This window comes from Parus major, chromosome 2 (assembly GCF_001522545.3).
Source record: "Parus major isolate Abel chromosome 2, Parus_major1.1, whole genome shotgun sequence".
NCBI lineage: Eukaryota > Metazoa > Chordata > Aves > Passeriformes > Paridae > Parus > Parus major.
Genome location: NC_031769.1, coordinates 89933885 through 89947690, shown reverse-complemented (window position 1 = coordinate 89947690; position 13806 = coordinate 89933885). Strand labels below are relative to the sequence as shown.

The 13806-nt window shown below is 38.5% G+C and overlaps 1 protein-coding gene across 1 annotated transcript in view; it reads right to left on the bottom strand.

Annotated features, from left to right (window-relative positions):
* Positions 1-13806, bottom strand: part of GABBR2 (gamma-aminobutyric acid type B receptor subunit 2) — a 456189-nt gene that overhangs the window by 155471 nt on the left and 286912 nt on the right. The window contains exons 10-11 of the mRNA XM_015618642.3: positions 3598-3678; positions 435-585 (exon numbers count right to left, since the gene is read on the bottom strand). Of these exons, the coding sequence (XP_015474128.1) occupies positions 435-585; positions 3598-3678 (232 nt within the window). The remainder of the gene's footprint in view (positions 1-434; positions 586-3597; positions 3679-13806) is intronic.

The following is a 13806-nucleotide window of genomic DNA, read 5'->3' as shown; positions in this document are numbered from 1 at the left end:
GAAGAGCTTTTTCTAAGCAGGCAAAGAGATAACTCTTCTAGAACTCCATGAAAACTAAAGGCATGCACAGTATTTGTTGTTTTATAAAGTTTAGCACTGTTTCAGGTTTTTGAATGCTTAGTAAAAAGACCTCATCTTTTACTGATGCATTAATTAGCTAAGGTTAATATTATTAGCAGACAGTCAAACATAAAATAGAAAAATTACACTTTTCAGACAGTATAAAAGCATTTAAATGCAGTCTGTTTTAATGTGACTATGTTACCCAGTGATTTCAATTAAATAGATCTAAAATACCACCTTTCCACAGCTGTACATTTTCCTTACATATCTGTGTGCATAGATAGATAGATAGATAGATATACATGACTGGTTCTACAAACACGGCATTAAATATAAAAGAATTTGTGATAGAAGTAACATGAATGTCTTACTTCTGATTTCTGTTTTTGATATTAAAGAACAAGAAAGCACTGGCCATTATCATTCCTAGGATTGTGAGGGCAGACAGGATGCTGTAGAGAGGCAGGGAGATTTTGCGCAGCTCCTCTTGTATAATAGTTTTGTCCTTTGGAGGCTCGAGTCCTAGAATTACAAGAAGAAAAAAAAGGCTAAAGCTCAACCAGATGTAGAATTTCTGCAAGAAACTTTGCCTCACCTAAGTACTATACCTTGAATTAGCACACTTAGCAACTGTGAACCACATCAGTAGCTGAAATCATTGACTTTGACAGACATATGTTAGTCACACTGATTGACATGAAGATTTGCATTTCTGGAGCAGGTAAATATCCTCTTTGGAAGAAAAGACACAACCAAACCCCAGTGCAGAACCACACACATGCTAACTAGCCTCATTTTAAAGTAAATAAACACTAAAATGCATACTTTGAGTGTAAATTTTACCAGGAGGTTATGCTTTTCTGAAACAATTGACAGAGCAGTGAGTAGAAACAGAAAGCATAATTTCTGTGCCCACTGTCATTGCCAAAGCAAATTCAAAGAGCCTGGCTGGAGATCTTAGTGTAGCATCGCTGGGACAAGGATTGATGACCCTGGGGCTGAAAGGTGGTCTTGGGCTGTGGGCATGGTGGGGGAAGCCCTGGGAGGAGGGAAGGGAGAGTTGTTGGTGCCCTCAGGATTCTACAGAAGGAAAAAATATGGGAAAATGGATACCAAAAGTTTTATAGGGACAGATCCACTTTGCAGATGTGGATTTGAATGTCTGAACTTAGAAACTATGTTTAATGTTGTGTACTTCATCAACAGTCAGCTCCAACTAATTAAAGGCTTCTCAGTTTAATGAGGAGAATCACTTTCTGACAACTGCAATAAAGCTCTGCATCCCTGACTTCCCACACTCCATTTCACCTGCTTACTAATTTTTTCCTTGGTGCAGAAGATTGGCAAAATACCTTTTGCATCACTGTCTTCCTCCAGAAACAGATTTGTGTGCCCTACAGTTCCCGAGCCTGTCCTTTTGCACTGGCTCTCCTGTGGGGCTGCAAGGGCCACAGGGCTGAGCGGCTCCTTTCACAGCACGGCTGCAGAAGCGGAGCTGTGAGAACCTGACTGGCAGCTGCCGTGGATAAATTTTACATCCACTCTTCTGCCTTGCACCTAAAAGAATACTCAGGTATTTGCACAGTAAAATAGCTTCACCTTTAAGAGTTAAGTTGAAACTATTCAGGCCATGGAAATTTGCTATTCTTTGGTCTTTATGCCCAACTTTTCAGAAAAAAAAAAATTCCTTTAGGAAATTACAAAAAAGTGGCAGTGAAGGGACCATTTGTTGATTTAATATTAGAGAAAAGTACCTGAGATTTTCCTCTTTCCCTTCACATTGCATATATTTACAGTCCCTGGCAATTCATAAAATTAGACAAGTAACAAGAAAAAGAACTAATAAAACACATGCCTGATTTAAAAGAACTAACACTAAAAAATAAAACTTCACCTTACTGTTTCTACACTCTACAGAGTATATTGATGGTTTGTATTTATTAAATATAAACAGTGAGTCTACAAAATTTATTTTCTTGTTTGTGCACTGGTGATTCAAACCTGGTGGTTCCTGTTGCTGTGGAATTTTATGCAATGGTTTAAACAGGAATATTTTTACTACTGTCTACTTCAATTATTTAGTTACTAGGCTTCTTATATTGACTGGAAGTCAGTGTCCTCCGCATTGAACCGTCCCAATGAAGAGCTAAGATGAGTCAAAGAAAAAGATTCACTGTGGGTCACATAATACATCTTAATATGTATATGACAGGTTATGGGTGGAAGGACCACCTTCAGATGTGGTCAGATCAAGACCTAGAAGTCTTGTCCTGAAAAAAGACTGTACAGAGACTTTTCCCTATTATATATTTTCCATAAAGGCAAGATGTCTCTTGTGTCTTGATTCATACTTCATATATTCTCTGGAAATTAATGGCTCTGAATCAGTATTAGACTACATCATTAGTTCCTCCCTGCGGCAAAAATAATCTGCTGGGTCCCAGACTTTGGTAACTGGGACAAATTCTGCACTCTTCATTTCCAAAGCCTCATTCACCAGAGACACGTGAGAAGTTTATCTGTGCTCTTTTAAGCCCAGCAAGGGATATCAGAAGGAAAGGTGGAAAGCACCAGACATAATAATAGTCATGAATTAGATCACTGTGGTGAAACTCCACCCATGCTCATGAAAACCTTGGGTGTTGGGACATTGGAGAAAGGTGTAGTAGAGTACAACAGTACAACAGCTTGATACTCATCCACCTTACAACTCTCAGGGGAAAAACACACAGAACTCACAAAGGCAACTTCACTTTCTCTCACTGAACTCCACCATAGCAGAGCTTAAGATTAAATCTTTAAAATTTGCTTTGAAAATAGTGTGTGTGCCTATATTCAACAGGAGACACCCTTAAAACTCATTTCAGCTCACACCTGGCTGCCATGACCACGGGCTCTGAAAAACATCTGTATGCCTGCACTCCAGCTGCTAGAAGGCTGAGGAAGTCCCCATGTTTGGAGCAGCATGGGATAAAAATGGCAGGAAGATGCAGCAAGAAAAGCTCCATGTCTGCTGTGGACCTTTGGAGTGCTGCTGGTCTGAAAACCCTCTCTGGCCGTATTTGCCACAGGCTGTGTTAAAGGCAGCCTTGGTATTTTGAAAACCTATCTTGGAACTACCTAGCAGACACCTCCCAAAGAAGAACAACTACCTCCTTCTCATGTCTGCAAACACTGGAACCTGAGAGCATCCCTCAGGTGAGATGAACTGGGGGGAAAAGGAAATGGGGGTGACATAGAACATTATCAATTGGTGAAGAACCTGCTTCTTGATATATCAAAGAACATTTGTATACAAATATAAATTTGATTTTGCCCTAACATTGGAATAAAAAAACCAAGTATATGATATCAAAACACTGCAATTTTCTGTTCAGAATGTTACTTTTAAAGCATTTTTCCCTTTTACTTTCTCCAGTGTCACAGAATTTGATGTTAAAAATCCTAAAACAGTTTTTTAAGAGCACACAGTCTTACAAACTACATACAGCAATTCATGTCACTCCTGTACTTCTTTCCAGTTTTGTCTCCTACCTTGGAACCTGATGCTGTTGTTGATTATTACCAATTTGTCATCCACAGCATTGTATTCTCCCACCTTTACTTCCTTTTGTTCTGCAGAGAAACAAACAAGAGTGATTGTTTATGGCAGTTCACATGTTCTCAATTATTTAACCAATTTTTTTCTTTTTTTGACAGTATGTCAAAAGAAAAAGAAATATGAAAGAATAGGGCATGAATAATTAAATCATAATTCCAGACAGCTAACATCATTAAAAGAAACATTTCTGGTTCTTGAAAGAAATGTAAAGCATTTTTAAGAACTCATTTACATAATCAGGAAACTGTTATTGGACACAGTCATCTCCAGCTTTTAGATCACAGAGTTCCTTACTGGCTCCCACTACGCAGGACATTTTTACTGGGAGAACAAACACAGCTAAATCACACATTCCCCTCCCATTTAAACAACTAGGACATCTTGCTTTGTGAAGTATTTCCCAGGAGAGTCATGGGGCAGGCTCCAGCAAGTATGGAGCAGACTGGCTAGTTAGCAGATATGCCGGGAATCAAATCTCTTACACTGACTGGGAATTAGCGACTCATTAGTACCCTGGCTGCAAAATGTACTGTGTTATATAATTAAAACCAATGCATATTTGAGTTAAAATTTTACAGTTAGTCTCATCTGGTATTTTGGGACTGTCATCACATCTATGGAGTATTCTTGTACCTAACAGAATAGAGTATGCAGATAGAGGAATCTGTTTGCTTGCTGCCTTGGCCACTGTACCTGGAACTCTGGCGTGCATTTATCCCACACTTCCGGTAACATCTGGCATCAATTATTTTCTGCTATTTTTGTTGAGATTTTGGTATGGCTTAGAAGTGCAGGAGCTTACTGAATTATCATTTTTACACTAAAACTTTTACATTTTGATGAGACTTACAAACCACAGGCCAATTGGCTAAAGATTTCTTTGAAGAGCTGGCTCAGCAGAGACAAAAATTTCCTTTCAGGCCTCTCCGTCTGGGCAGGCACAACCCAATTTACATTTAAATTCCCAGTTCGTGACCCTATTTGTGACACTGATTTTGGGAGCTGATGATCTTGAGCTAGATGGCAAATTTGGAAAGACTGTATTTCACCCAACAGCTCTACATTAACCTTTTCTCCTTTCTCACTCAAAGTGATTTTGCCTGTTCAGCTCTGCTGAATAGAGCAGCTAGCTCCATTTTAGTAAAGTCTACAGTCTGACTAATACTAATATGAGAGCCCACAGGAGGTAAAAGTTTCCTTAACATAAACCACTATTTTTATTGTTATGTTTTTATATATACTGTTATATTTTTAGAATTGTCTACAACAAATTGTAGACTGGGCTGCAAATCTGGCAGATGGTCCTAGACATTTACTAAACGAACATCAAGAGCTGGAGTTTGCAGTTCTGAAGACTTATTTGCCTTTCCCATGAGCATGACCCACTCAAATGGACCTAAAACTAGTTTGGAATAAAAGCAAAATCACCTGGTGTCCAGCAGCAGTTTCAGAAAGCCCATCCACATGGCATCACATACTCTTAGGAGTGAATATAAGTTTATAATTTCTATCACAGACTGAACATTTACTGTGAAATAGATACATGAATCAATTCCTGACAATCTTAAAGAGTAAAATATTCCCAGTAGCCATCTAAAAGCTAAAATGGTTAATGCTAAAACCAGAACCAATCTACTTCCATTTGTATTTCTAGCATGACAGCTGTTACCTGTGGATCTAAAACATCAAAACACAACCTAGAGAGAAGAGAGAAAAGCATCAGGATGCATTTTGATATATAGTGGGCATATTAGATACCAGATAGTCCACAGCATCTCCTGACAGCAAAAGGGGATGACACACACCTTGGTGTAGGTCTAGCCCCAGCTTCAGAGCAAAGCCTCGTAGCTCTGACAAGCATGGAAGGGAAATGAATAATTGCCCTGCAACCATTTCTGTATGAACAGTACTGGGACTAGATGAGATGTGGGAAGCACATAACAGGTGGAGAAACGTACACAAAAAACCATACAGAAAAAAAATCTAAATCTGTTATCTGATTAAGTACAGCAGTTAAGGACGTTTTTCTGTGATTATTGCATGTGACAGACGACGTCATTTCTTTTCGACATTCATAAATTCTTACACGGTTTCCTTTACAGGTGAAATAACACTGAGAATGTGCCTATCCTATAACCAGCTAGCCTGGCTACCAGGAGCTAGCTCTTGTAGGAATGAAGCTCAGTATTTGGAGAAACAAGCTGCCACAGAAGCCTGAAGAGCAAGATTTTTGGACTTGGAAACCCAAGAATGTGGAGAAAAAAATCCCAGTATTTAATACCAGGAAACCACATGATCAATGCCTTGTCCCTTACCAACAGGAAAGGACAGTTCATAGAGGACATGCCACACTTTATTGAAGTCAAGAAAAGCCATAAAGATATTTGATATCTTAAGGTAGTGACAACAGTGGAAATTAATCTCTGAGGGAAATAAAACATACTTTTATTGAGAGGAAGGATATACTATCCATTTTATAGTGTGATTACGGGGGTGCTGAGGGGGAGACACAAAAAATGTGTTTTGTGATCTTTTGTTCTCCCACCAAGGACAACTACAGATGCTGGTTTTGCAGATCCCTAAGTGCTGATCAGCAAAAAAGCCAATTCCAAATATTAATTAAAGGAGGCAAAGAGACAGGACTACAGGACTGTGGAACTTTTCTCTCTTGCACAGGTCAATACAGATAAGGACAGAACTGCAGGCTCACTTTTCTATATGCCATTCCCTTCAGTTTCCTTTGGAAATTCTGAATTATTGAAGTTAGTATAATATTTGTATAATGTAGCTCATATCTGTCAAAACCTCTGAGTGTTCAACAACAAAAGGACAGGAGAGACTAGAACTCCTTCAAAGAAGCACACCAACAAAGTGCTTTTCAGAATATTCAGAATATGATGTTGGCTTCTTTCTGTAGTGCTTCTATTATTTTTTAACTAGATCATTTCATAATCATAATCGAGATATTGTACTGAAGCTCACATTAAAATGCAGAAGAAAAATATGAGGGAAAATGTACTGGGGTTGTGAGATAATTTTTGTCACTACCATGACAGGAGCAGAGAAATTTCAGCACTTGAATCTGAAGCTGTTCCTTCACAGAGGGACAAAAAAGTACAAAAACTAACCAACCCAGATAAAACTGCCCCAAGAAATGTGACTGTAAATTATGCCTATAATTCCCACAGAATTATAAACAATCCTTGTCGTTAATTAATTTTCACAGAATAGATTACTTGTATGGCCAAGATGAAAGCCTTCCTCCAACAAAGAATGAGATACTCTTAAAGGTATATTGAACGTTTTTTTCTCTACATATTTTATTACAGAGTTTTATGGCCACTTTAAGAAGCTCCACACAAATTGACTCACTATCTCTCAATTAATTAGCTCACATTTCACCAAGTTAGTACAGAGGATTTTCAAGAGCATATCAGGTAGTTACATGCTCTTGTTGAATAAAAGCAAAAAAACATCTTGCAACTGATATCATCTGAATAAAACAAACTTACCAAAATTCACAGCAGTATTATGATTGCCAGTCTGTTATCCACTTACACTGAAAATTTCCAGATGAGACTCTGTGTAGTTTCAGTTCCTTTCACTATATTTCATAATTTCTATTTTCAACACATTTTGCAAATGTACTTATTCACACATCATGAAGACAGCTTCTACTGAGAGTGTTTAAGGATGAGAGAAATGCACTTGCAATGCATACGAGATGGGACAGATGGATTTCCTTTATTTTCCTCTATGTCGACAATGCTGTCTAGCTTTCATCGACACTGTATCTAAAGCTAATAGCACCCTCAGTTATGTCAGTCTGACTGCAAATAACCCTCACAGTGATGCAGTTAAGTCAACATAAAAATGTTTATACCAGTATAAGCACCAGTAAAATTTATGCTTATAAAGGCCCCATAAACCACCATATCCAAAGTTTAGAAAATATGTATATTGATATGAATATCGTGTATATCCATTCATGAACTCCTATATGCCTTTTTTGATATACTCATGAAAAACTATGTCTATGCTACCATAAAGCCAAATTACATGTCTGTGTAACATCATTGCAGTGCCCAAACCACATGGCTCCATATGAAGATTAAGGATTTCAAAGCTCACAGTAGATTACCATAGCTTGACACTACTAACAACACTGTTATGTCACTGCAGCTCTTTATAAACTTAGGGTTCCATGTAAACTATAAAGAGAAATGTGAGTGAGTGATGACTATTCACTTTCCAACAAATATGAAATAAATTTTAAAGCAAATTTAATAAACCTAGCATGGACTATTCTCCAGGTAACTAAGGGTCACAGAGGTTTCTCATCTAGAGAATACAGGCTATGCTTGATTTAGAATCAGCAGAAAAAAAAAAAAAAATAACATTACATATAGCTGAAAGCCTAAAAAATACCTAGGTCTTAGTTTGCTCTGAAAAAACAAGGTGCTGTCTCCAGGACTCCTCCTTGAAAAGTTTTTCAAATTTTTTTTTTATATAGCCTCTTCTGATTCTCCACACAGTTAATGATGCACTCCCTTAAACCTTCCTGTGACATCAGTTTGACAATCCCTTCTCCCATTGCCTTCCAGATGCCCCTTTTGCTTCACTATCCTAATTCAGTGGGAGTGATTAGATGCTTAGTCTTTCAGAAAATCTTGCTGCATAATCAGCACTCAGCAGCCTGTCTCAGGAACCAATATTATTAAACCTTGTCCTACAACAGAACCACTTAGTTTCTGAGCATTATTCCTTATTCATGCATCACAGCTCAACAGGACTGCTGGCAGCTATAGGGAATACTTAGTCATCAGATCTCAGAAGAATATTGGAACATTGTTTGCCAACAGGTGAAACCAAGCATGGTGCACATGCACCTGAAATACTCAAAGATGAGAATGGCTCTAAAATTTGGAAAGATTTTCTGGTGGTTTCAGCTGGGGTAAAGTTAATTTTCTTCACAGTGGCTAGTACAGTATTTTGGATTTGTGATGAACACAGGGTTAATAATACAGAGATGTTTTTGTTCTTGCTGAGTGGGGCTTGAACAGAGCCAAGGCTTTTCTGCTTGTCATACTGTCACATTGGCAAGGGGCTGGAGGTGAACGGGAGGCTGGGATGAGACACAGCTGGGACAGGTGATCTCAACTGACCAAAGGGATATTTCAGGCCATATGGCCTCATGCTCAGTTTATAAAGTGGGGAAAGAAGGAAGAAGGAGGGTAAGGGTTATGTGGGATGGGGCCATGCTCTCCTGGGGATGGCTGAACAGCTGCCTGCCCATGGGAAGAGGTGAATGAATTCCTTGTTATGCTTTGCTTGTGTGCATGGCTTCTGCTTTTCCTATCAAACTGTCTTTATGTCAGCCCCTGAGTTCTATCCTTTTACCCTGCTGATTCTCTCCCCAGTCCTGCTGGTGGAGGAGTGACCAAGTGGCTCTGTGGAGCTTGGCTGCTGACTTGGGTTTAATCTCAAATTTCAAATCAATTACCTAGACGTTAAAACTCGTAACACTGCACAAGTACTCACACTTTCAATGACACATCTGACCTCTCTTAAAGCTCACCATTAGCAAGCTATTGGTAACTCATTGATAGGTTCAGTCCAGAGAAAGAGTGAAGGGTGCTCTGACACATTACTTTATGGTGTCCTGAGGCTTGTATCTCTCCAATTTAGCTTCTGCTCACACTGCCTTTAAGAGAATTCACTTTAAGAGTGAATGCTTTTCTTTAACACTTTACACTGCCAGTCACCTAGCAATCATTTGTCACTGACAGGTCTTAGGTCTTCTTTCTCATTCCCTCTATTGCCTCCTGGGAAGGCTGCTGAAGAGATTATGTGCTGCACTGAGCGACAGCAATCCTGTGGCCAAGAGCGTTCAGAGAGCACGTCAGGGGAAGAAAGACCGGCCAAACAGAAGCAGTGAAAAACTTAAACTGGAGACTGAAAACTGATGCCAAGCCTGAGAACACTTCCCCTATTTCAATAAATCCTGTGCAAATTGCCTGCAAAGTCTCTGCTAACCTGCTCTACCTGTCTCACTCATTTTGAAAGCTGTTTCATGAAATAACGATCTACCAAATAACTGGAAATGCTTTCTCAAATGCCTTTACAATAAGTGTCAGGAAAGCTAATTTCCTTCAGAATAAATACAGAAACATTTCATGTTGCAGATCATGTAGAAAGTCTTTGCAAATGAATGCAATCTTAACTTTCATAATATATCCTTGTCAGACAGGACTGAGAAGCTTTTCAGTTATCCTTATCACACATCAGCAATAACCAACACCAGTTGAAAGTTTCCAATTAAAAAAAAGAATCACAATAGAAGCTTATAAATAATGAATGAGCAAAACCTTTTTCATCCACTTTCAGGCAACCATTTCTTTGTTTAAAGACAAAAATGCTGAGATTAAGAATCGAAGTTCAAATAAGGAGGAAAATGTCAGGTCAGATAGAAGATTATTCTTCAGCAGAAGCTGCCAGAAAAGAAAAACTCAAGGAAGGAAAACATATTACCTTTGCAAGGATTTGAATTGCGACAATTTTTACCCTTGTAATTAGAGTTTTAAAATTTGTTTCGCCCTAAGAAATACTACTTTCATCTTTAACTGCTGCATAGCTATTTCTTTCATTTAAAGTTTTATTTATGTGTTTAGTTAATGAAATCCTAGACTTCACTGCTTTGGAAATTTATATATATAAAAAAATTTTATATATACACAGCATACAGGAAATCTAGAGTTACAAAAGCAGTATATAGAGTAAGTGGTAATTGCTCTTCATAGCCAGATCTCTGGCTGTAAATCCTTCAGTCATCCATAAAGCAAAACAGACAGAAAGGTCAAACCAGACAAGGGCCAAGCAGGGTATCCTTAGAGTCAGGATGAAAGCTAAGGAGTCTTAACCCTGAATGTATTTCAGTATGTTAGTAATGGTGTTTTGCCAAAAATCACAGCAAGCAAGTAAGCAAGTAGCACATAAAATGTCATTAAGTAACCTGGACTCATAAAAGAATCTAGTAATTTTGTAGCCCAAGAGGATTTATTCTTCTATAAAAATTTCAAGAATTTTCATGTTTATGAGCTTATAAAAATATTTTTACTGATTCTTTTTAAGCTTTATTTTCACCTTCCTTATTCTACTTCTGTCTCTTACTTGGTTTGTTAGACTGACTTCTACTTCTGTATAGAAATTTAGTAATATAGTTAATATGGATTTAACACCTAAAATATTAGGTATTTATATATTATGTATCAAAAAAAGAGATACATAATGAATTAAAAAAATAAAGACTGTGTTTAAAACAATTATTTCTTTAAATGTGAATTGTTTACACCATCATTATAGATTTTATCCAGGAAACCAAGAAAGGTAGAAACAAATATAAAGCAATGAAGACAGATCATCCATGAAGCAAAACAACAGTTATGATAAAGCAAGTGAACAGAGCTTACATTAATTCTTCTGACTAGAAGTCCCTGTTTCTTAGGATGCTTAATAAAATCCTCAATAGTTTGAAATGAGGCTGTACATGAGATTACATTTTTTCTTGTATTTAATAATTGTAGCATAAAATTTTGACTGGTATCAAACTGTATAACCTGAAATGTATGTCAGTAATTTGAATCAACTGTAGTAAGTTAAAAGATAAAAAGATATATTCAAGGGGATATGGTATGATTATATTCCAGGATACATGGATGTGCAATAACTGCAACATCTTAGTCTAGCCAAGGGTTCTTCTGTTCTACTGTTCATTGTCTTTTATTATTTGATTAACTTTACATAAAATGCAAATCCTCATCATTCTGGGAGTTTATTTGCCAAAGTAAATTATTCTTTAAAGTTGAATGGTGTAATTATACATGTCTTCTTTAATATTAATATTTATTTAAATGTAGCACGGTGTGCAAAAATTGATATTTATACCATTTATCACTTGGAGTTACTTCTTCCTGGCAGAGTCCAAACCCAGCAGGCTTTTCTTGACTCAGAATTTATGGTGGGAAATAACATTGTACATATAAAACTACAGGCAGCAATCATGAGAAGACATTTGCTCAATTAATAAATGATAAATTCATTGCTTGTTGTGTCATACACTAGTCCATTTTCTACAGGGGTGTGTGAGGGAATCAGCCAGTGCAAGCTTGGGCTGACTTCCCAGGAGAACTCCCAGGAGGCTCCCAGGTTGGAAAGACCATCCAGGCAGTGACAGGTTTAGACATGGATACTGCTGGACTGCAGAGAATCCCCCCTGGCAGCAGCCCAGGGCCCAGCAGCAGCTCCATCTGCCAAAGTCTCTCTGGGAGAGGGATGAATGAAGGCAGGACCACGCAGGGTGTGGAGGTGCCAGTGAGAGAGGTGGTAGGCACATTCTCTTGCCTCCTGAGCTTGATTTCAGAGCACTGAAATTGGCCAGGACACTGCACTCATTCAAAGGTAAGGGACAGCAAACCACAGGACTGCAGTGTTTCTAAAATCCATGGTGTTTCTGAAGAAACCCAAGATGACAGAGCATTAGTGTATCCACATCTTTTATCCAAAGGGAATAAATGCAATTATGTGCCTGGTGACCTGGAAACTCAGTCTGAATAGGCACAGTGTGCACTATCAGGATAGTCTGGCAAAAGAAAGATTTGAGTCATTATCAAATTACCAAATAATCTAACCTTTTTTTTTAGTTAAGCAAAAAGTTACTCATGAATTCAAATAAAATCCACCAAGCAATGTCATTTAGAGAAGAAAAAACTGGGAATAGCACTGCTGTCAGTCTTTTCTGACTTAGCAGGGAAAAGCACACACACAGCTGAAAAATGCAAGACACCCAAGACAGTGACCTAATCCCAGTTTCCATCTGCTAGCTCAGCATTTAAGCTTTCCATACAAACATGACAGATGATGTGATAGAGGATATCCTGACAGGAAAGACACAGTCCCCAGGGACCTGGATGACCCTGATCCATCCCAGCTACATACTCTGATTGTATGAGAAAGGAGATGAAGGTGACCTTTTCCTCCTCTGGTATGCCTAATATTCCAGCATTTCATTTGATTTTCTCACGCATGCCCAAAAGAAATATTTTTCTACCACTACCTAAGCCCATTATTTATGTAACTGAAATTCTAAATTCAATGTGTAATATCAATATTTTTTTTTTCAGTATACAAAACAAATTTAAAAATCAGTTACTTAGAAAGCCTGATGTGGTTACTTTTTCCCAGAGAGGATTTTCTTGTCAGTGTGGTGATGCACAGCACAACAGTTTGGCAGTAGCCCTGGTCTGTGGACAGCTTCAGCTGACCTACACACAGCTGCTAAGTCTCTGCCACTGTGTTTTTGTTGGCTGCTCAGATGTACAGGAGGAGTTGCACGATGCAGTTCTCCTTTTGAGGGCTGGTTAGCCCTTGTTAATTTAAATGATAACCAAACTTAAGTGCACAACATGACAGAAATAAAAATGTCTCCCAGAGCAGAAGATGACCCAGACTAAAGGATCATGCCAGCAATCACGCCTCCCAGCAAGGTTGTTTTCTCTTCACTTAGCAAGGCATGACTGCTTTCTGGTGATCTCACACCATGCAGGGAAAAAACATAAACTCCATTTTGGCACATTTAGATGCATACCTATGATTATATAATTAGGGCCTTCCCTCACCTTCTGTCAGGGCTGTGTTCCCCCTCTCCTGGCAGAGGAAGGCTCTGAGCATGCTGAGCAGCCTCCCAGACGGCTGTGCCTGCTCTGTTCCAGCTGAGAGGCCCTAAACCGAGATGCTCTGGCTTCTTCCTTACCTACTGCATCCTTTAACAGAGTTAAGAGGGTGTTATTTAAAGGTTGTAGTTTCACAGCTACCAAGCCTGAAAACGGAGGAGAGCTGCAGCTGCTGTACATATTATGTGTGTTAGATCTCAACTACTCATTATGTCCTTGAATAACCATTCCTGCCATTGCACCAGGTGGCCTGTGAAAACACTGTAGCCCAGGAAGAGCATTCTTCCTCATTCAGGGTCAAACACAAAGGCAGAATTCCCACTGTCCTTATCCTAAGATACAAAATAAGGGAGTTGAGGCAGTGCTGAACACACTCACACAAAGCTGACATTTCTATGCTTTTTCCTGTCTAAC